Source organism: Durio zibethinus, chromosome 5 (genome assembly GCF_047325235.1).
Source record: "Durio zibethinus cultivar Kanyao isolate XHJ-2024 chromosome 5, ASM4732523v1, whole genome shotgun sequence".
NCBI lineage: Eukaryota > Viridiplantae > Streptophyta > Magnoliopsida > Malvales > Malvaceae > Durio > Durio zibethinus.
Window position 1 is genome coordinate 6421660 of NC_143166.1, and position 25913 is coordinate 6447572.

A 25913-nucleotide genomic window follows, 5' to 3' on the forward strand; every position below is an offset into this window, starting at 1 on the left:
AACTTTAAGAAAATTTTAAAGAACTCTTCTATGTAGAGACATGCAACTTTGGAAAGAAAATTTTAAAGGACTGCTCTAAATAGAGGCACAAAACTTAAAAACTTCAAATAACTTCTCTAAGTGGCTTAACAACTTTAAATAACTTTTCTAAGCAATGGCTTAACAACTTTAAAAAACTTTAAAAAATTTTAAATGGCTCCTCTAAGCAGAGACTCAAAAACTTTTAAAAAACTTTAAATGATCAGACCGATTTCTTGAAATGTCTTTTTCTTCAAAGATTAAAATCTTACCTCATAAGTTTATTCTCCATCGAGAATTTGAAATTTTTTCATTGAAAATTCTTTACACTTGCATTCTCCATTTGGATCTTGCAACATCCATGTGCCAAGTAAATACATTGAATATTCCTATATACAATGTATGTAATGCAAATGGTAATTGGTGAAATTTCAATTATGCTACATAGATTCTCAAGACCTTTTTTTTTTTTTGAATTCCAAACTCTTTAAGTCTCAGACAATAAGAACAAAATCAACTTTATTCTTTATCATTCAAAATGGCACCCACCTTCTCTTCTTAGGAAAATATTCTTTTTTTTTCTCATTTTTTTTTTCAAAATCAATGTCCTTACCAGGTCTTGAATATTTCATCTTTGCTTTTGTCGCTTTCAACTTCCCCAAGGTAATGTAACAAACTTTCACAACATTATTCATTTATTAATCATTTTCCTAATTTCAAGATATATAAAATGCAAATCATTCATTCCTTCTATTCATTGCATGGCATTTAAAAGGAAAGGAAAAAGAAAGGACTAAGAATAAGATATAAACAATATAATGGAATGAAAGTGAATTATTTGTTAAGATGCAAAATTACAAAGATGGCTATTTAGAATAATTCTAGCAACTTGACAACATAAAAAGGCAGAATTACAAAGATGGCTATTTGGGACAGCAATGCCCCAAAATCAATAATCAGATAATCATGGCAACATATCTTGGATTTTCCTTAAAAACTCAACCATATGATGCTCATGACCCCTCAGAGCTCCTTAAAATATGCTAGCCTTCATGTTGGTGAACTCCCCAAATGATGTCGTATTCTTCTTATCTAAGTCGCCTTTACATGTTTTCAACTTAGATAAACACTCTTTTGATTCAATCCACCCTTTTGGGTTTTTAATTTGAATCCTCCCTTTTTTTTAAGCAAAATACTTCTTTATAGCATCAAAATTTATGGAGTTCGGTAAATCATTTCCATCCATCTTCGTTAAGATTAATGCCCCACCTGAAAAAGCCTTTTTTCACTATATATGGTCATTCTCGATTCGAGGTCCACTTTCCACTATTATCATGCTAATTTGGGAGAATTTTTTTTCAACACCAACTCTTTTTCTTGAAAGTGACAAGGTTGGACCTTGTTGTCATCTCATCATCCTTCTCTAATATAATTGACCATGGCACAGCGCTGTCAGTCTCTTCTCTTTAATGAAATTTAATTGCTCATAGTGCTCTTGGATCCACATGGCTTCTTCCAATCTAACTTCCCTTAGGACTTTCAATGATGGGATTTTCACTTTCATCGGCAATACAACTTCTATCCCATAAACCAAGGAAAATGGGGTTGCCCCAATAGAGGTGCACACTAATGTTCGATAAGCATGTAAGGCAAAAGTCAACCTTTCATGCCAATCTTTATAAGTCTCGATCATTTTCTAGAGAATCCTTTTCATATTCTTGTTCATAGCTTATACTACCTTATTTATTTTTAGATAATATGGTGTCGAGTTATAGTGCTTAATCTTAAATTAGGCACAAACCTCATTCATCATTTTATTGTTTAAGTTCTTAGCATTATCTAATATGATCCTCTTTAGGAGTCCATATATAAAAAATTATTTCCCTTTGTATATACTTGTAGACCACAAATTGTGTCACATTTTCATATAAGGCTATCTTTACCCATTTTGTAAAGTAGTCTATCACTACAAAAATTATTATAGAAACCATCATTTGTACCTCCTCAACCTCAAATAAAACAACAAATTGATGAGTTAAAGACTAAGATGAAGACTGAGTTTAGGTCTTTCATGGATTAAATGATACAATTAATAGGGTCTAGACAATTTCTTCTAACACAATCAGAGGTGCCTTTTAGACTTGATGATGACAATGTAAATTCTAAATCAAGAGTTGCAAGATAATAACATGTTTTTTAGGACTTGTATTATGATGATTTTGGTTATTTTCAAATACTTTATTTTATAAATTTTAACTTTATAATTTGGATTGTTTTAGAATTTTTAAGGATATGAATTTAACTTTATAATATGTGGATTTGATCTTTATGCTTTTAATGAATAATAGACAAATAATATATTTTTAAAAGAATCACACATGCTTTATTTTTAATTTAAAGATTTCTTAAGTAATTACCAACAAAATTAACCAAATTACTGATGAAATTTAGATTTTATCAAAGGAATTCCCACTTTTACCAATGAAAATCAACCTTTACTAATGGATTATCAACCAATTATTGATAGACCACTTATGAATTACCTATAGATTACTAACGAATCACTAATAGAATTTTTACGGATTACCTATAAATTATCAACGAATTAATGTAGATATGTCTTTTTGTCTGAAAAATTTTTTGATAATACAATGGGTTTCATTCACGAAATTAGGACTTAATACAAAATTATGGGCTCGATAATTGAAAACCCAGACATAAAAATTCTTGAACATTGATGTTAATTTCTAATTTTAATTGAGTCTTTAATTTTTAATTTGGATTGCTAATTGGGATTTTGATTCTTAATTTTAATTTTAATTTTTAAGTGGAATTTTGATTTTGATTTAGATTTTTAATTTAGATTTTTAATTTAGATTATTTTTTCTTTTAATTTTTTTTGGAAAAAAGAAAAAGAAAAAAAGAAGTAAAAAAAAGATAGAAAATAAAAAATGTGTGATTTGTTTTTTAGAAGATTTTGGATTCTAATTTGCCTTAGATTCAGTTTGAATTTGTGAAATTTAAAGACGGATTAATATTGGAAAAACATGATTCTTAATTCAATGAAAGAAAGGAAAGATTGCAAAAATTGAATCTTAGGAAATTTTCCTATAATCAGTAAAATTTCCTAGTTAATGAGGGATTAAATTGCTATAGAAAAGGACTTAGTTTGTGAATCAAATATAGGCAAGAAGCAATAAGGAGGCAATTGAAGAAGCATCAAACAAGCTAGAACCAAGAATCAACATAGAAGAAGTAGTTAGCAATTTCTAGCAATTTCTTAGTTCCCAAAAGCATATCCATTCGACAAATACACAGGTCAACAATCAAGAATTGAAAAAAGTGTTTGAAAGTAAAGGAGTTTAAGTTGTTATGGAAAGAGCTAGTGGGGCTAGCAGATTTTTGTCTGTGCAATAAAAGCAAATTAATAAAGGTGGTTTTGTTTTTGGTTTAATGAAAAGTGTGTATGTATATATTTATATATATAAACAAGAAAGAAGGCAAGCAACACCCAGTAGCAAATCCATAAACCGTTAAACCCAACGCAAACTTGGGCTAGACTTGATTGGATCCATTCACCATAGCTTGGGCCATTAGTTGTGTAAAAGTCATTCCACCTTAGGATTAGTGGTATGTAGGGATTTAAATAATGGTCACGGTTATATTTTCGGTCGCATCGTGTTTATCGTATTTTCAGATATAATGGAGATCATTGTAGTCATCGATGTCATTACAGTTGTGAATTTTTTTAATTTTGCAAATTTGTTATAAAATATAATAATTATAATTATAATCATAAAAACTCTTATTTAATGATTTTTCAAATAGTTTATCATACTATATTTTTTATTTTTTTAAAAAATTATTCATAATTTTAGTTAGATTATAACAAAACATTCATATTTGGTTTAGCAACAAAATTTTTACTTGAGCCAAGTTCATATTCAATATTAATTCTAGTCAAATCAAGATATTAACAAAAGATAATATATTAAATACCAAGCATCTATATTTAATAAAATTACAAACTTAAAAATATAATAATTTCAAATTCTATCAACTATAACTATTGATATATATTTCAAATTTTATCATATGGTAGAATGACGAAGAGGATCAAATTCTCTATTTTCACTTTAAGAGTCAAGTTGACTTCATCGCCATTTCTATAGCCTTTGTTCTTGATGCATTTGAGGTGAATGATATATTTGAAGATGATACATTTATGATGGATAATAACTATATAAAGGTGGATAACCATAAGGTTGAAAATTAGGTTATTCTGGTGGATAGTAACATCCTTAAGTACTAGTAGATGATTCACTATACTCAAAGTTACTAGAATTTGATCTCCTACCTGAAGATGAAAAATCCTTAGAAATATCATAGTGGTACGTCTTGGCTTTTCTTTTTTATCAAGCTATATGTGCATTTTGACCCCCACTAGATTCAGCAGATGGATTTACTTCATATTCTATCATGTTAATAAAAAGTGCACCAGTAGCAACAAGCTCAAATTCTCCTTCGAGTGGGCCATAAGCTCGATTTGCACCTATATTACCACCAAAATTTGCACCATCACCATCATTTGGATTTAAACCCCTACCATCATCACTTTGACTTGGTATTGGACTTGAACTTGAATGAGACACATTCCTTTCTTGAGATTGGTATGATTATTCAACATTCATTTCATTATCAAAATTATCTGCAGGCAACCAATTAGAGTTTTAACTATTTAACAGAGGATTTTCTTTTTATTGCAGCCATTCTATTAGTAGATCATCTTCTTCAAAAATATGTCAAGGCTAATAGGATTAAAACTATTATTTATCTCATTAATGCTCATTCTTTTTTGATGTCTCATACTCAGCCTCATGTTGTAATGGGTATATACAAGTTTTTGAAGTTTTTCAAACTTCAATCTATTTCTTGCTTTGGTGTGAATATAGCTAAATGTGCTTCAATTACGTTTACAATTTGTTATAGATGCTATTTGACTAAGCACTTTGATTGCTAGTTTTTGTAATTTAGGAACACAAGTGCCATATATCATCCACCACTCAGCTTTATAAAATTATTTAAATTAAATTTGAATGTGCTATTCAATTAAATAATATAAATAAATTATAATTATTTAATTTACTAATTACCTGGATTTATTTGCTGCTAAGCTCTTTGTGCCTATGGAGTACCAAACGTTTCATGCTTATCTCAAAGTAATAGCAACTACATCAATTGAAAATACAATAATAAATGAACAAATAAAAATAATTCTATTTTTAATACATAAAATAAATGTCAAAGTTATAAAATAGTTTTAAATATTAAATTGATTAATCATTTTGATTTGAGTATCTATATAAGGTTCTAAACTTTCAATAACTACTTTTGTATCATCTAATGTTTCTTTAAGTACATTTTCATAATGTTCCACTATAAATTGAAACTGTGGATTTAGATAGTAACCTAAACATAACTCATAACAATATTATATTAAAGTAATAAAAAATAAATATATAAGCAATTTAAGCATAAAAAATAAATATTTTTTTTAAATACAATCTATATTCTTGGTTTACTTACTAGTTGAATGTAAGTCAGAATACATGAAACTCCATCTATTATCAATAATCTTTTCATGTTCAGCAGAATAATGACAATTTTGTTGAATTGCTTGTTTAGTTCTATCCATAGCCTCGTAAATAAATCCCATCATTGGTTTTTCATCACCATCAACAAGGTGCAACATTTTTACCAAAGGCTCATAAACTTTTATTATATGGCTTGCTTTTTTCCAAAAATCTTTTCCTAAAATGATTTTTTTGGCTCCATAAGTAGGCCTTGATTTTTGTTGTCTCCATTTTAATTCTTTAAATTCCTATATATTCAATAATGAATTTTTAGAGTAATATATTTTAAATTAATATTTTAAACAATGATATCATAAAAAGATGCTAGATTTAAGTAGTTATACTAATTACTACGTACTAACCTCTGAATTGAGCATCTCTCTCAAACCTTACTTTTGCCTTGTTATTTTTTCTAATTGTATGAAATGAGCGGCAAATTGGGTAAGAAAAGGACAAAGTATTTGCTTCCCTTGTGTATATTTCTTCATTAAATTAACAATCCAAATGTGATTGTATATAAAACAAGTCACTTTTTTTACAGCATCCAAAACCTTTGCCACATTTTTTCTTGCCAATGTCCTCAAGGCATAAGTCCAAACAATGAGCTAAACATGTTATCCAATACAAATATTGTCTCTTTTTCATTAGTTTTTTTCCTGCAGCATTAAGTGCTGCCTCATTATCATTGACTATTTGATCAATGTATTTTTTCCTAATTTCTTTTACAGTTTCATCCAATAATCTGTAGTAAAAATTTGCATCTCTACTACAAACACTTGAGATATCTATAGATTTCTAAAAAATGGTCTCTTTACTATAGTAAACAAGAAATTTAATGATATGCATTTGATTCAAATTGTTGGTACAACCATCACACATCAAAATGGCACCCAATTCATTCCATTAAGCTTTTAATCCATTAACCTATTTATGAATTTGTTGATAGTTAGACTCTAAATACATATATGAAACCTTATAAGGTGTTGGAAGTTTCACATGTTGGCCAATTTTTACTGCCACAGAAGTCAAATTATACAACCATAGAGAGTTTACTAACTAAAAAGAAAGTTGATCATATATCAAAAATTTTGATAATGATTCACCCATCTTTCTTTTTAATGTCTTTAAAATTGAATCACTTATTTTTTGTTGCTTTGAACTCTTACTTCTAACTAATATAGGTATAGCCCCTCTTAATGAAAATTCAGACTCACTTAGAGTTGATTTCCTTATTCTTTCCTTAAAATATTCAAGAACTGAGCCATGAAAGTTTTGTTCTTCTTCATGTATGTTACTCCAACCACCAATTCTTTGTTTGAATTTTTATCTTCGTACCATTCATATTGTGATTGGATATTATCTTGCATGGCTTGTCTAGTAGCGATGTCTTCATCAATAAAACCTTTATAGTCATAGTCTTCCCCTCTTAATTGTGATAAGAATTCATCCATTCTCTTTTTATTCTCAACTTTCTTTGATTTGCTTTTTTAAAGAAGTTTCATCATACTTTCTCTTACTAAACCTATTAATAGTATAGTTAAGAAAAGGGAAAAATTGTTCCACATGCTTATGTAATTTTATAATTTTTATTGAAAAATTAACAATAATATTTTCAAAAGAATTATAAAAGCATAACATATCAGTAACATTGGGGCATGGTGCAACAATGCCATTTTATGAGCAATGTGTTCCTTGAAACGTGTTATTCCTCCTTTTACAATTTTACCAAAAAGTTTGCATAAAACATTTCCTTTTATATTTGGCACAAGTATTCTAAAATGCCAACTTATATCATCACTTGGCATACCCTCTACTCCTTTACTTGGGAACTCTTCACGTGGTGGCATGCTTGCTATTTTGTATAAAAACAAAATAAACTTGTATTTAGAAATATTAATGTTACTTATTTCATCATTAAAAATTGAATCTACATTAAATTTTTTAATTTTAGTTTTTAATCTTAAAAGTCATAGATTGTAAAACGCTAAATTTATTAAGTAACTTAATCTTTTTGATACATTAATTGATGTAAAATTTTTTTATCATAAATTAGTTTCAATATATTACATAATAAATAGAATATTCAATAATTACACAAAAATAAAAATAAATTAATAAGAATTAATTTAATAGCAAAAGAATTGACAACAGTATAAATATCAAAACAACAAAACAATTATTAAATTTCAAATATAAAATTATAAATTAATAACTAACAAAATCAAAATATAACATTTAATTTTAATTATTTTTCATCTAACTTATACAAAAAAATTTAATAAAATTTTTCATCTAAAATCATTGTATATATCGTATTAAATTATTAATCTCTTAATTTTTTCAATTATAAATTCTCAATCTCTCTAACTAAATTTTATCTAAAAAAAATTTAAAATTTAAAAATTACAAATTTTTAAATTTATATTTTAATAAAATTAAATAATGGGGTGGCATGCTTAATATTTTGTATAAAAACAAAATAAACTTATATTTAGAAATATTAATGTTATTTATTTCATCGTTAAAAATTGAATCTACATTAAATTTTTTAATTTTTAATTTTTAATCTTAAGAGTAATAGAACGTAAAATGCTAAATTTATTAAGTAATTTAATCTTTTTGACATACTAATTGATGTAAAAAATGTTTTATTACAACTTACTTTCAATATATTATATAATAAATAGAATATTCAATAATTACATAAAAACAAAAATGAATTAATAAGAATTAATTTAATAGCAAAAGAATTGACAACAATATAAATACCAAAACAACAAAAAATTATTAAATTTTAAATTAATAAATAACAAAATCAAAATATAATATTTAATTTTAATTATTTTGTATCTAACTCTACAAAATATTTATTAAAATTTTTCATCAAAAATCCCTATACATTTCATATTAAATTATTAATCTCTTAATTTTTTCAATTATAAAATCTCAATCCCTCTAACTAAATTTTATCTAAAAAATTTTAAAAATTACAAAAGTTTTAAATTTATATTTTAATAAAATTAATTATAAAATTAAATGAAAACCACCCCCACCCTACCTCTTAATGCACCCCACCCCAACCCCCATCCTACCCCCCAACACACCCTAACACACCCAATCCCACCCCACCCCAATCTGAGACAAGACTAAACAACCCCCTATTCCCCGATTCTCTTTTAAACAGCCCACCAAAATTTCCCCTATTCCTCTTTAAGTTTTTTCATGGCATCAATCCCTCAAATCAACTTAACCAAATCCCTTTTTTTTTTTGCATCTCTCTCTCTCAAATGCCATCGTCTCTCTCATTCAGATTCTCACAAACACAAAGATAAACATTATTCTTCAAAAATTTTACAAAAGCAAGTAATTTTATTTTTTTTACGTTTTTTTATTTTGATTATTGATTGAGGATTTGAGGCTGATTTGAATTTGGGTAGCTGTCGATTGAATGGTTGATAGTTAATGCTATTTTCTAAGATTTTTTAGACGAATTTGAAACTAAGAAGAGAATATAAGAATGAGACTGACTGGGTTATCTTTTCTTTTGGCTTTAAACTTCTGATTTTGTAGTCTTAGTTATTTTGTTCTGATTTTTTAGAATCTTGACTGTTGAAACTTGAAAGCCTTTTTTTCTTATAATTTGTACTAATGGAAAAATGGGATAACGGTAATAACAAACTGTTATTGCCGCTATTCCTTGTTACGCCATTTTTTAGTAGCTGTTACATACCATTTTGAGTGTGATTAAATTTCTCAATCACATTTTTCTTGATAGCAGTGGCGGGTGGTGGTGCTACCACAATTTTGCAGTTGTTATTCTACTATAGCACTATTATTTGAATCCCTTATGGTACGTTTTTTCCTTTATGGTTGATTTTATACTTATTTTTGCTTTTTTTATATATATTTTTATTTTTATGATATATTATTTGCATGATTAATTTATTGTTGCATGATTATATTTATTTATTACATGATTATATTTATTATTTGCATGATATTTTAATATTATTGCATGATAATTCATATAAATATAATGATTATATTATTTTTGCATGATAATATATTTTTTTGCTTGATTAATATATTTATTTGCGTGATTTATTAATATATTTGCATGATTACTAGTATATTTATTTGTGTGATTATATTTATTTTGATTGCATGATTGTTAATATGTTTAATTGCATGATTATTAATATATTTATTTGTATGATTATATTTAACTTGATTGCATGATTATTAATATATTTATTTATATGATTATATTTTATTGCATAATTATTAATATATTTATTTGTGCCATTTGATTGCATGATTATATATATTTTCATGAATGATTTTTATGGTATTTATTATTGCATGATTTTTGCATGGTATAATTTTATATTATTGCATGATTTATTTCATGATATGATTTAATATTTATTATATGATTGCATGATTGCCTGATATTTTGATAAAATTTTTCTACCACCATGTTTTGTAAATAAATAAAATGATTGCAATTGATTTATTTGCATGATAAAACTATGTTTGATTAAGGTTTAGGTAAGATAACACATAATTAATTTGATACCAATTTTGGGTGTAAAGGTTTGCTAATACCTTTCCTGCACATAATCGACTCCCGAACCTTAGTTTTGTTGATGTAGACCAAAACTTATTCTTTTTAGGGACCCTTAGCTTAGATTTAGGACAACCTTAAAGGGGAAATTCACATAGTTAGCCAATCACACCTATATAAAAATGATTGGTGGTGACTTCATAGTTTTTATGTTTAATGGGTAGGTTCCCAACTTAAATATTATGACAGTTTGGCGACCTCATTGGAGACATTAGAAAGTAAGCTATTAGTTAGTTATGTGTTATCTTAAGCCTTATTTTGATGGTTTTATTATGTAATTATTTGTTATCTTCATATTACTAACCTATTTGTTTTCTTGTTTTTCATATTTTAATTTTTAATGTGCGTTAATTTATTTGATTATTTGGCATGTCCCTTTACACACACCACTCTTGCATTCATGCATGAGCTCTAGATCTGATTTTGTCCTTTATTAAAAGGAAGCAAGTACCTACACTCTCATGAGGTAATAAACTTTATGTGAGCTAGCGAAAACTCTCACTCAAATTGAATCATTTCCATTTGAACCTATAATAGTGAGCGAAGATTTGGGTGCCTTACTAGTCTATAATGGACGATGATGTATGGAACAATTTGGGAGCCTTTAGATTGTCAAGCTTTTGAACCTAACATGTACATGAACCTTAAGTATCCAAGCTTAGGCTAAAGCCCTGCTCTTCCTCTTATTAGAACAAAACCTAAATAAGACACATGATGGTACATTTATTATTCTTGTAAATTTATGTTACTCTTTATATATAGTTTTGCATACTAACCTTTTATGTTATGTTATTCCTTGTACATATTATACTATGTTAACTAACCTACTTTATTATGCATGCATGCATCATTAGATTTATCATAAGGAGTGATTGCCACAAAAACAATCTTAATTACATCCATGGAGAGCCCATCAAAGTTCCCTACATGCCTAAGAATGAAGTCTAAGGAAGCTTAGCTCAAAGAAGGTGATTATTTACCAAGTAATTATATAACTACTTTGCCCGCCAAAATCCATCTCAATCTTAAACAAAATGATCTTAGTGATTTGGTTACTATTTGGAACCAATGGGGTGTCACTGCCAAGGAGACCTTCCAAAAGAATTTTAGGGATCTTGCATTACTTCTTTCAATCCCTGTTGATGATTAGCTTATTAGGGCCATGGTTCAGTTTTGGGATCCTTAATATCACTGTTTTGTGTTCAATAAGGTTGATATGGTGCCAACTATTGAAGAATATTCAACTCTCCTTTGTTTAGATCTCTCTAATCCTGATCAGGTATATTGAAAAAATAAAAAGATTGATTACTTAAAAAAGCTTGCCTAAATTATGGACGTAGATGTCCAAACTATTGATACTTAGGTAAAAGGAAAAGGTGAAAGTGTTGGTATTCCTTAGTCCATTATTTGTGACTTTATATACAAATATTTTGGCACTAAAAAAGGAATGGATTTGATGGCATTGGCTCTATATGGGATGATGGTATTTCCAAAAGTAATTGGTTAATTTGATGTTGCAATGCTAGGTTTCTTTGATCAACTTGGGTACCAAATCAACCATGTTCCTACAATTTTGGCTAATATTATTAGATCTTTAAATCATTGTCATTAAAATGAAGAAGGCCATTTTACTTGATGTGCTCAATTGTTAACCATTTGGATGAAAAGTCATATTGAAAATAATGGTGGTAAATTTGGTAAATTTCACAAACCATATTTCACTACAAGTACTCCCATCGAGGAATTTTGTGAAAATGAATGGCCTACACAAAAATCCAATGAGGCATTGCTCTTATTTCTATGCAAGCTCACTAGCCAAGATTTGATATGGAAAGCTCTTTGGATGCCTTATAGACCAACATTGTATGGTTGTGAAGATAAGCTTTGGGTTCTTTTCTTAGGCATTTAGGATTTAGTGAGTTATTCTCCCATCATGGTGCAAAGACAATATGGTTATGAACAATTTATTCTAGCCACTTCTGAACATGGTAAAGTGGAGTTCTCATATGCTAAAACTGATGCTTCCATGAAGATAGCCAAAGCTTTGCAAGTTTGGAATTTTCCTTAAAAGGAAGATATGAGGAAATGTTCAAATAAAGTTACCCCTGAGTACTTTGTGTTGCACATTAGGTGAGCTAAAGACATTAAAATCCCTGAAGAAACAACTTTAAATGACCCAATGAAATCACCACCTCTTGATCCTTATTGGTAGTGGAAACCACTAAAAGAAAGCTCTAAGTTGAAAAAGATGAAATGAAAGTTGAAAACAAAAGGCCAAAAAAGAAGTTGAGGGAAGAATGGACAAAAAGGTTCAAACACTCAGACAAAAAAAAAGATGAATGGAAGAGTATTTTTTCCAAACTTAACATCACATGATTATCAACCGATTGTGAGTTAGCCCAACTTTTGAAAAAAAAATTTTGACAATTACAAACAAAGATGCAAGAAAAAGATGAAGCACTCATTAAAGCGTAAAAGCACATCCACATGCTCAATTAGGTAGTGGACAAAATTGGAACACAAATGGGTGTTGTAAATGAAGAGTGTAAACAAGCCAAAAAAGCATATGTGAGAAAGCATAACCAATTGGAGTGCCTGCTTGGCCAAATCACTATGGCTACTTATAAAGCCAAGGACATAGTAGAAAAGTTGAAGAATGGAAAATAAAGGTACCACCAATGGGAGCATATGGCCAAGAGCTACTAGCTTTACCTAATGAAGTGCAAGGCCAATATCGACAAATAAGGATTTCTTTCCACAGTAAACTTTAGACTTTTCATGGATGTAATATTAGATTTGGTTTGAAATAACTTTCAATTCAATAAAGATTTTCTTTGTTAACAATTGTTATGTGGTAAATCCTTCTTATTGCATTCATACATAAATATATTTCCAAAGTGCATGATAATAAGTTATCCTAATTTTTAAAAACATTATGGTAAACTAAGGTTCAAAGATAGCTCAATCTTTAAACAATTTGAGGCATTGCAAAACTAGATATCAGGTAAGGATCATGCAAGAAAAAAATACTTTTCACCTCCAAAAGTTAAAAAAAGCACAAAAGGAACTGAAGGGATAGTTGAAAACTATTACTGAGTTGCTAAAAAACATGAACAAGGTAAAAAAAAAGTAGTGTAAGAGGTGAATAAAAAATGAGACTGATCCATTATAACCCTATGGTTTTAACTTGTATTCAATATATGTTTCTTAAGAGGCCTAGCACCAAATGCCATTCATTGCAAACTTTTTTTATGTGTAAACTAACATGCTAACAACTGTTGCTCCTACTCCCCTTACCCCTACTCTTGACATCAAGACATCTAATCCTACATAAGTTCTAAATTTTATTGATCTAAAGGAGTAAGAAAAGCTGAAGATTAGCTGGTTGAAACTAAAAAAAGCTCTAAAACCTGAAAAAGGGATCTTATTAAAGAAAGGCTTAAAACTATTAAGGGGATAAATTTTTATAGGTCAATGGATGCTATTAGACTCTGTTTGTTATTTGATATGGTGATTCGACCAAAGTTTAAAGTGCTTAAGTTTGAGAAGTATGATGGAACCAAATACCCTATTGCATATGTTACAATGTATTGTCTGTATATGCTTATAATGAAGAGTTACTCATCCATGTTTTCCAAGATAGTCTTACCAATTTAGCTACTAGGTGGTATGTGCAACTAAATAAATCTTGCATCTATGGATAAAAAGAACTTGCAAGGACTTTCATTACATAATATAAGCATATTATAGACATGGCACCAAATTGTATGTCTCTCCAAAGTATGGAGAAAAAGGAAAGTGAGAGTTTCAAAAAATATGCTAAAAAGTGGAGGGATATGGCTGCTCAAGTTCAACCCCCATTAACTGAGAAAGAAACTACAGTTCTATTCATCAATACTTTCAAAACTCCCTATTATGAGAGAACGATTAATGATACCACCAAGAATTATGCTGATCTGTTAATCTTTGGGGAAATCATTGAAAATGCTATAAAGAATGGAAAGCTAGAAAGGGGTGAAATGTCTAGTGTAAAAAAGGAGCTGCAACTAAAAAAACAAATGAAGCTGATGCTCAAGTTGTATTTCTTAAAGGGCCATAATTCAAAGGGTATCCTCTATACCCATATACCAAAACCCTTACCATTCCACTCACAACATTTCACCAAACACCTATCCTTACCATCCTGCAGCACCTACTTATCAACCTAGTTTCCTACCCATAACACCTATGCATGGCCCTACCTCTTTTTCCCATGACCTATCTAAATGCACAAGCTAGTTATTCAAGAAGGCCTCAAGCACCCCAAGAAAAGATCCGAATTGATCCCATCCCTATGACCTATACTGAATTATTCTCTCATTTAGTAGATGGTCACCTTATAGTACTTTTTTATTTGGCACCTTTAAAGCCCCTACCCTAAATGGTATGATGTTACTACCAGATATGACTATCATGCTAGTAAAATAAGTCACTCAACTGAAAACTACCTTACTTTGAAATACAAGGTGTAACATCTCATTGAGCTGGGTGTATTAAAATTTGAAACCTTTAAGAGACCAAACATCAATGGAAATCCTCTAACAAATCATGTTAAAACAACTAATGCTATAATTGGTGATAAAACTTACCACATTAAAAGAAGTGCCAATGATGTCAAGACTTCATTGGAACAAGTTTTTGAAAATCTAGTTAAGGCATACATGATTTATCCAGTACCCCTAAGTCACAAAGACCATTGTGACAAAATAAATTTGAACCAATCTTGTAAATATCATAAAAGGGCTTTGGGGCATTCTATCTAGCATTATGATGCTTTTTACCAAAAGCTACAAAAGATGATGGATGCCTTTCAAATCAAGTTTTATGAGAAAGTTGAAAAAGATATGGTGAATGTATGGGGGAAAAAAAACTTATAAAGCTTTAGTCAAACCTCTCATAATCTACTACAACTTATTCAAAATCAAGAGAAACCTACTCCAAAATCGATTTTGACAATCAAAGTCCCAAGTTCTTTTCTATATCAAAGTAACAAAGTAATGCCATGAAAATATAATTATGATATGGTGACTCAAAGATTGGATGAGAATCAAACTATAACTAATTCTACAAATATAACTGTAGTAAGAGGCATGACCAGGAGTGGAGAATATTGTTCACCTAAAATGGTGGATAAGGTTAGAAAAGAGAAAGCTAAAGAAGGCAACAAAAGTGGCTAAAATAACCTTGTTGAAATTCTTGATAAGGATAACCAAAAACTAGTTACTGAGAAAAAGGCATATGAATTCCTGAAATTAATCAAGCATAATGAATATAGCACAATGGAACAATTGAACAAGGTGCCTATGAGGATTTCATTTCTTTCACTACTTATTTCCTCATAATCCCATAGGAATACTTTGTTGGAAGTGTTAAACCAAGCTTATGTCTCTCACAACATATCTATGGAAGAAATTGGCAACATTGCTAAAAATCTGGTGGTCTCGAATTACGTAGCCTTAAATGATGATGAAATACCCCTTAAAGGACAAGGAAGCACAAAGGCCCTTCACATCACTGTAAAATACAAGAGTCATACCATTGGTAAGATCTTAATTGATAATGGCTCTTCGATAAATGTAATGCCTATTAATACTTTGGCTAAGCTACCAATCGACACATCCTATATGAAAGCTAGCCATATGGTAGTCAAGGCTTTTGGTGATTTATAAAGGGAAGTGTTGGTAGACATTAGGATACCATTATCAATTGGTCTTTGCACCTTCAATATCAAATTCTAAGTGATAAACATTTTTCTAGCCTATAGCTACCTATTGGGAAGACCATGGATTACATGGTAGGTGTTGTTCCTTCCTCTCTACACCAAAAAGTCAAATTCATTGTTAATGGATATTTGGTTTTTTTTTAGGGGGAAGGATTTGCTTGTAACACAATCTATATCCACTCCATATGTAGAAGCGGTCAATGAAGCATTAGAGTGTTCATATAGATTATTTGAAATAATCAATGCAACATATATGGGGGAAAGATTTAAACTTTATGCCCCTTAACTATCTGCAAGCACTAGCATGATGATCAAACAAGTGATTGAAAATGGTTAGCATCCTAGGAAAAGATTGGAGAAAAATCTGTAAGGGATAAAATGACCTTTATTGATACCAAATAACAAGGATAGAAGTGGTTTGGGATACAATCCAATAAGAACAGATAAGGTGAAAATAGCAAATGCTAAAAAAAAAAAAAAATAGTTTATCAAAAAAGATGTGAACCTACAGATGAAAAGTTAATCATTCCTTACCTTTATTATACCTTTCATTCTAGAGGATGTATGTATCCTAAGTCATCTCAAGCTGTCGATGGAGATATGGCATGGAATATGGGGAAGATCTTTTTTGAGCTCTTTAATATGATGGTGAATGATGAAGCTACTGAAGATAAAAAAGAGACGCCATTTATGTATCTTACTCTACCAGGCAATGATATGAAGAACTAAAAGATGACAAAGTTAGCTACTATCTTTAAACCTCTAAAAAAAGTAATGTAATGAGTCAAACCCTAACTACTTTAAACTGACAGAGGTGTTTTTTATGTATGGGCAAATTTACTCATTATTATTCCAATAAAATGATTTGCATAATGCATTATCCTTACATTTTCTCTTTCAATTCTTTCATCCTTTTGCACATACAGTTGCCCATATATTTCCATTGCACCCATTTTTTAGGTTTCCAAATAATGAATGTGAAGACAACCATGACAATGATTCAGGATTTAACTTCAAATTCTATTCATATCGATGAACTTGATAATGAAAAAGCTTCAAATGACTATACTTTACCTTTTAAATTAATGAGATTAATGGAACAAGAGAAGAAACCCATTGAACCACATCAAGAAGCTATAGAAATGGTTAATTTTGGGAAAGAAAAAAATTAAAAAAGAAGTTAAAATTGGCACAACCTTATCACCAAATGATAAGAAAAGGTTAATAGATCTACTTTATGAGTACATTGATGTGTTCACATGGTCTTATTAAGATATGCCAAGACTTAGCGTTGATATAGTAGGGCACAAGCTACCGTTAAATTTTAAATATAAGCCAGTGCAACAAAAGCTAAGATGCATGAAGCCTGAAGTGTTGCTAAAAATAAAAAAAGAGGTCAAAAAATAATATGATGCTGGTTTTCTTAAAGTAACTAAATATCTTGAATTGGTGGCTAACATAGTCTTTGTCCCCAAAAAAGATGGCAAGTTCAGAATGTGTATGGATTATCAAGATCTAAATAAAGCAAGCCCCAAAGATAATTTTTCCCTGCCCTATATTGATACCCTTATGGATAACACTACCAAGCACTCTATGTTTTCATTCATGGATTATTTTCCAAGCTATAACCAAATTAACATGGCCCTTGAAGATATGGAAAAAAACCATATTTATAACAATGTGGGAAACTTTTTGCTACAAAGTAATGCCCTTTGGATTAAAGAATGCAGGAGCCATATATCAAAGGGCAATGGCAACTCTTTTACATAAAATGATGCATAAAGAGATTGAGGTATATGTTGAAGATATAATCGCCAAATCTTGTGAAAGAGATGATCATGTTGCCAATCTTAAAAAATTGTTCAAAAGATTAAAAAGGTTCCAACTCAAGCTCAATCCAGCCAAATGCATATTTGAGGCAAAATCTGACAAATTGTTAGGATTCATAGTCAGTGAAAAAAAGATAAAGGTGAACCCAAATAAATTTCAAGCTATTTAGAATCTATCTCCATTAAGAACACAAAAGGAAGTAAGAGGTTTTCTTAGGAGATTAAACTACATTACTCATTTTATCTCTCAACTTACTTTGAAATGTGATCCTATTTTCAAAATGCTCCACAAAAACAATCCAAGTGAATGGAATGATAAATGTCAAATAGCTTTTGAAGGAGTCATAAAATACTTATCAAGCCCACCAGTATTGGTAACACCAATCCTTGAAAAGCCCTTGATATTGTATCTAACAATGAATGAAAATTCCATGGGAATTGTATTAGGGCAACATGATGAATCATGCAAGAAAGAACAAGTTATCTACTATTTAAGCAATAATTCACTAATTATGAGTCAAGATACTCACCTTTGGTGAAAATGTACTGTGCACTAGCCAGATGACTCGAAGACTCAAGCAATACATATTATACCATACAACATGACTTGTTGCAAAATTGGATCCTTTTAAGTATATTTTTTAAAAGCCTTCACTATCTGAAAAACTAGCTAGGTGGCAAGTTATGCTTACAAAATATGATATTATTTATGTGACTCATAAATCAATCAAAGGAAGTGTAACAGCTGAGTAATTGATAGACTGAGTTTCTAATGATTATGAACCAATGAAGCTTGATTTCTCTGATGAAGACTTGATGATTATTGAAGAAGAGGTATCCCTAAAAAAACCATGGAAGATATTTTTTGATAGGGCTTCAAATGCTTTTGGACATGGGATTAAGGCAATTTTGATATCTCCAGATGACCATTATTATCCAATCACTGCTAGATTAAATTTCAATTGCGCTAATAATGTAACTGAATATGAAGGATGTGTAATAGGCATACAGGCTGCAATTGAAAAGAGAATTAAAGTCCTAGAAGTATATAGGGATTCAGCCTCAGTGATTTATCAATTACGTGAAGAATGGGAAACAAGAGATGCCAAGCTAGTTCACCACCAGAAATACATCTCTAAGATGATCAAGCAATTTGAAAACACCCAATTTCAGCATTTGCCTAGAGAAAAAAATCAAATTGCTAATACTTTACCAACCTTGGCCCCTATGATGAAAGTAAATGAGAATTATGAATCCAACCCATCAAGTTGGAAGTAAAAAACTTGCTAGCATATTGTTCAAGTGTTGAAGAAAAAGTTGATAGGCAACCTTAGTACCATGACATTATGCAGCATCTAAAATGTCAATAGTATATGGAGCTTGCAGTAGATAATAACAAAAAAATCATTCAAAGAATGGTAGTGGTATTCTTTCTTGATGAAAAAGTACTTTACAAAAAAAGTCAAGACCAAGTACTCTTAAGATGTGTAAATGCCATTGAAGCGAAAAGAATACTTAAAGAAGTACATGATGGAGTCTATAGAGCCCATGCCAATGGTTATATGATGGCCAAACAAATAATGAGGTAAAGGTATTATTAGCTATCGATGGAGAATGACTACAACAATTATGCAAGGAAATGCTACAAATGTCAAATCTATATAGATTAGATTAATGCTCCACCAACAAACCTGTATGTTTTGGCACCACCATGGCCGTTCTCAATATAGGGCATGGATGTGATTAGAACTATTACTCCAAAGGCTTAAAAAAGGCATAGATTTTATTTTTATAATGATAGACTATTTCACAAAATGGATGGAAGTAGCCTTATATACAAGTGTCACAGTGTAATAGTGTGCAAGTACTTAAAAAAAAAGATAATATGTTGAGATAGGCTTTCAAAAAGGATTATTTATGACAATGCCAAGAATTTAAATAGCAAGATGATAAAGGAAATATGTGCTTAAGTCAAAATCAAGCATCACAATTTTGCACCTTATTGACCAAAGATGAATAGGGTAGTAGAGGCTGCTAATAAGAACATAAAAAAAATCTTTAAAAAGATGACTGATACTTATAAGGATTAGCATGATAAACTATTTTTTGCTCTACATGCTTATAGAACCTCAATGCCAACATCCATTAGAGCTATTCCATTCTCACTAGTTTATGGTATAGAAGCAGTATTGCCAATTAAAGTAGAGATTCCTTCCTTAAGAGTTCTAATGAAGGCTAAATTAGAAGAAGTTGAATGGATTAGGAATCGCTATAAGCAACTAAACTTTATTGAAGAGAAAATAATGACAACCTTGTGCCATGGTCAGTTTTATCAAAAGCGGATGATGAGAGCACATAACAAAAAGATTTGCCTTTGACAATTTTAAGAAGAAAAATTAGTTTTGAAAATGGTCATCCTAAACTAGCCAACAATTAAAGGAAGTGGACACCAAATTTGGAAGCGCCATATATGGTGAAAAAAAAATTTTCTGGTGGTGCATTAATTCTAATTGAAATAAACAAGGATGAATTGCCAAACCTAACCAATTTTGATGCTGTAAAAAAATATTTTACTTAAAAGAAAGGGAAAAAAAAAAGAAAGACTCAAAGTAAAAACCTAAAAAGGGTAGTTTGAGTCAAATGAGGGGCATCTAGATTGAAAACCTGAAAAAGGTGACTTAGATGTAAGGATGGAACAACATTATGAAAGTTTCACCACATAGGGGCAAAGTTGGTTTGATAAAGTTTATCGTGGTCAAAAATTTTGATAAAATAGGCTTTAAGAGAAGAATTTTGGATTATTTTCTTATGATTGTTGAAACATTCATTGTTTGGATGTTTTATTACCCATTTGATTATTGATTGACCATTGTCTTTTTGTTCCTTAGATATTTTAATACCCATTCAATTTTTGATTGATTATTATTTTTGGTCTACCAAATCCATATCCTTCAATAAATATCCTTTTGACCTTTCACATTGTCTTATTTATCTCTATTTTAATTGAGGAAATATATGATTGCGTTGTGTTTGTTGTGATATTGTAAAAATAATAATAAGTAAATGAAAAAATGCATTAAAGATCTCCACGTTTCTTTAGAAAAGGGAAGGGAATAGTAAGTCGCCTATTTGTATTTGGATGATAAAGTGGATGAGATTACTTGATAGTACATGATAGCTATGTGGATAGTGCATAATAACACATAAGAAATCTTTGTACTTGGATGATAAAATGGATGAGATTATTTGGTAAGGCATGATAGCTCGTGTTGAAACCACAAGTGTTGAGGAGTTAAAAAAAATAAGAAGATGAATTAAGAGCTTTGAGAATCCTATGATTTACTACAATTAAAAAGATAAAAGAATTACATGGCATTCATTGCATTTTTCCTTATGCATCACACTGAAAACATTACATTCATTTTATGCATCATGCTTGTTTGAAAAGACAAGATAATTAAGGATTGAATCATGAAATTGCAAAAAATTTTGAAAGATCTTTCATTCATTGTTTGCATTCATTACATACATTTGAAAAAAAAGAAAAGAAAGTAGATTTTGAAATGTTTTTGAAGATACATTGGAAGGTGATCAATGATGGTTCAGATGAGATGTAGAGATTCAACTTTAAGATAAGATTTTTTTTTTTTTTTAAGTTTCAATGCCTTTATCAGGGATGAGCTTTTTTTAAGGTAAGAATGATCTCATTTATTTTTTCAAAGTTCCAAAACCTCAACTATGGGGGAGTATTGTATTTTGTCAAAACTTTTAAAGCCTTAGTTGTGAGGGAGCATTTTATTTTTTCAAAAGTTTCAAACCTCTATCAATGATGAGCCTATGCAATTTTTTTTTTTTTTTACTTTCTCTTGACCCGAACAAAATGGATATCCTTTTTCTTTATACAATTCATGTTTCATAAAAAACACACAAAGATGAGTAACTGTAGACATCTTATTTTGTCCAAGAAAGTTTCCAGTAATAAAATGTGTTTCATTTATGAAATTGGGATTTAATATGAAATTATGGTCCCAATAATTGAAAGCCCGAACAAAATAAATTCTTAAACCTTGATATTAATTTCTAATTTTAATTGAAACTTTAATTTTTAATTTTGATTGTTAATCAAGATTTTGATTCTTAATTTTATTTTTACTTTTTAAGTGAAATTTTGATTTTGATTTTTAATTTTGATTTTGTTTTTTGCTTTTAATTTTCTAAAAAATAGGAAAAAGAAAAAGAGAAAAAAAGTAAAAAAATTAAAAAAAATTAAAAAGTGTGATTTGTTTTCTAGAAGGTTTTGGATTCTGATTTGCTTCGAATTCAATTTGAATTTGTGAAATTTAATGATGGATTAATTTTGGAAAAACATGATTCTTAATTCAATGAAAGAAAAGAAAGATTACAAAAATTGAATCTTAGGAAATTTTGTTGGTTAAAAAGGGATTGAATCCTTATAAAAAGGGACATAGTCTATAAATCAAAAGAAAGTAGGAAGCAATAGGGAAGCAATAGAAGAAGCATCAAACAAGCCAGAAAACAAGAATCAACATAGAAAAAGCAACTAGCAATTTCTCAGTTCCTAAAACCAAATCCACTCGGCAAATACACAGGTCAACAATCAAGAATTGAAAAAAGTATCTAAAAGCAAAGGAGTTTAAGTTACTATGGAAAGACCTAGGTGGGCAGTAGGTTTTTGTTTGTGTAGTAGAAGCAAATTAATAAAGCTGGTTTTGTTCTTGGTTTAATGAAAAGTAAAGTATATATAAAAATTAAAAAAAAAAAAGAACAAAGAAGAACGCAAGCAACTCCTACTAGAAAATCCATAAATTGTGAAACCTTACCCAAACTTGGGCCAGACTTGATTGGATCCATTCACCTTAGCTTGGGCTGTTAGTTGCACAAAAGTCATTCCACCTTTGGACTAATGGTACGTTTGTTCCTTTATGGTTGATTTTATACTTTATTTTTGCATATTTTTATATATTTTTATGATATATTAGTTGCATGATTAATTTATTATTGCATGATTATATTTATTATTTGCATGATATTTTAATATTATTGCATAATAATTCATATCAATAGTATGATTATATTATTTTTGGATGGTAATATATTTATTTGTATGATTAATATACTTATTTGTGAGCTTTATTAATATATTTGCATGATTATTAATATATTTATTTGTATGATTATATTTAATTTTATTGCATGATTATTAATATATTTATTTGTATAATTATATTTAATTTGATTACATGATTATTAATATATTTAATTGCTTGATTATTAATATATTTATTGGCATGATTTTATTTAATTACTTGATTATTAATATATTTATTTGTATAATTATATTTTATTCCATAATTATTAATATATTTAATTGCATAATTATTAATATATTTATTTGTGTGATTTGATTGCATGATTATATATATTTGCATGAATGATTTTTATGGTATTATATTATTGCATGATTTTTGCATAGTATAATTTTTTATTATTGCATGATTTATTTCATGGTATGATTTAATATTTATTGCATAATTATATGATTGCTTGATAGTTTGATAGAATTTTTATACCATCATATTTTGTAAATAAATAAAAGGATTGAAATTGATTTATTTACATGATAAAACTATTTTTGATTAAGGCTTGGCAAGATAACACATAATTAATTTAGTACCAATTTTGAACGTAAAGGTGGTAATACCTTTCCTGCACATAATCGACTCCCGAACCTTAGTTCTGTTGATGTAAACCAAAACTTATTCTTTTTAGGATCTCTTAGCTTAAGCTTAGGACAACCTTAAAGATGATAGATTCACATAAATGGCTACTCACACCTAAATAAAAAAGATTGGTGATAACTCTATAGTTTTTCTATCTAATGGGTTGGTTCCCAACCTAAATGTTATGACAATTACTTATAGATTACTAATGAAAATCGGACTTTACTAGTGAGCTACCAACCAATTATTGATGGATTATCAATGAATTATCTACAGATTTTACCAATGAAATTTTATCCTTTTCAATTAAATTTAATGGCTTTATATAAATATATTTATTGATATAATAATTATATTGTTGACAAAAATATGCATTGGTAATTATCGATAAAAATATGGGTTAGCAATTACCCACAAAAATATGCTTCATTAATTACCAACGAATTTTTAAACTTTCCGATGGAATGTTATTACAAACTCACTTACTACTAATGAAAATTTTTGTCAATAAATTTCATCAATAAATATTTTACTGATAGAAATTAATCTTAAAATTACGAAAGTTTTCGTCAATAACACCCTAATTTTTTGTAGTGTTATCATTTATAATTTTTTATATTGACGTCCTAAAAATATTTAAGAGACACATATATAGTTAACTTATCATTGCAACCACATGCATGCATCACTATTTTCTAATGTAATTTTTATCTGTCAAATGGACAATGAACATGTAACTTAATTAATTTAACTACACATATATACTCAGGCGCACATGAATATTCATTGAACTTCATATACAATGGTAGCATCTTCTTCGCATTTCTTAAATTCCTTCTGATCCATCCTCAAATTCAAATTTAAAACTTTTATATTAGAGTATCAAGAAGGATTTTTGGAACAAATCCTTCATTTTTATTTAAGAGTAACAAATCCTTTATTGTTATTTGTTTGAAATTTCCTTTTCACTTTGTTTTTACTTCTAAACAGCAATGAAGGTGATGGGGTTTTGCAGTCTAAAGAGTAAAATAGTCTTTTAGCTACAAAAAGTGAATCAACAGAATGATAAGGGTATTCCAATCATTTAAGCAAAGTTGATATAATATGTCGACCTAATTAATTGTAATTGGTTATAGCCTTGCCAACATCGCCTGATAGATGCATGATCGAGATGATGTGTCATCTAAACATTGATGGCTAACATGCCACATTCGCTAGGGCCAAATCACGTCGATTCAAGACTTGATCTTCTAGGTTAGGTCGACCCAAGCTAGCCATAATCCTTTACGAGTATAAGTACCGCCTCTTATCCCAAGTATATGTATTTGATTACTTCTTCGCTTTCTTTCTATCTTATCATCTTTTCTCCTCTCTCGAGCACTAACTTGAGCGTCAAAGCACAAACACCAAAAATAACTTCGACCTTTACTTCTAACCATCTTCAACCTTGTGATTTTAAGTTCCTACCATCTAGACTAAGCTTGGCACCAACCTTTTAGCATGCCAAGTAAAAGGTAAACTTACAACTTTTTGCTTAGGAAATAGGACTTGAAGGAAAAGCTAAACTAGTAGAAAGAGTGGAGCTAGTACTTGAAAAGTTTTTGCTAATAGAGTCCCTAAATGGGGTGGATGCAAGGTCAATGTCTATTACACCTTACAACTCATCTATCTCATATGTAACCTTTTCCCTTTAAGCCCAAATACTTTCATCAACTTTCGCTTTTTCTTCTTAAAACACCTTGTTTAGCTAAAAAGCAACTTGGGAATAATATTGACTTGCAATAATAGGAGGAACCTCATTATCTGAGGAGACGACTAACCTATTGGACAACTTGACCTAAGTGTTAGTCCTAACCTCTATAAAAGAATTAAAATCTGAGCTATTTAAAGACATAATGAGAAAAACATACCAAAGACATCGAAAGAAAGATAGATTAAAGAAATAAATGAAAGAGCTCAAACAAAGAGCAAACAAGCATCCTAATATTAAGAGCAAAGAATGAAAAGAAAACTCTGATAATAGGAAGCTAGGTAACAAAAAGAAAAAAAGGTTTAACATTCATAGGTAGTGGACAAATCTTTTAAACATCTCAAATCGACATACGCTAGAACTTGAAACCAATGATGACCTTTCAACTTCTCTGACCATTAATTTAATTTAATAATAAAAAATCCTTTCAAAACTTTTCCCATTCCTCATTAAATGATAAAATTTGTCAACTCTTAATCATAAGTCCTAGCTCGAACCAAGCAAAAATGACCACCCTAAAAAATAACTCTTAGGAAATATTGTCAACTTACGTA

General features: G+C 29.4%; 1 protein-coding gene across 1 annotated transcript; it reads left to right on the plus strand.

Annotated features, from left to right (window-relative positions):
- The first annotated feature begins 18654 nt into the window (after nucleotides 1-18654).
- On the plus strand, nucleotides 18655-19146 carry LOC149518726 (uncharacterized). The gene has a single exon (XM_089760382.1). The coding sequence runs from the start codon at nucleotides 18655-18657 to the stop codon at nucleotides 19144-19146; it is 492 nt and encodes a 163-aa protein (XP_089616508.1).
- Nucleotides 19147-25913: the final 6767 nt, after the last annotated feature.

What these genes read in the sequence shown, in the direction of transcription:
- LOC149518726 (XM_089760382.1), top strand. Translation starts at nt 18,655, where the DNA reads ATGAAGCTTGATTTCTCTGATGAAGACTTGATGATTATTGAAGAAGAG.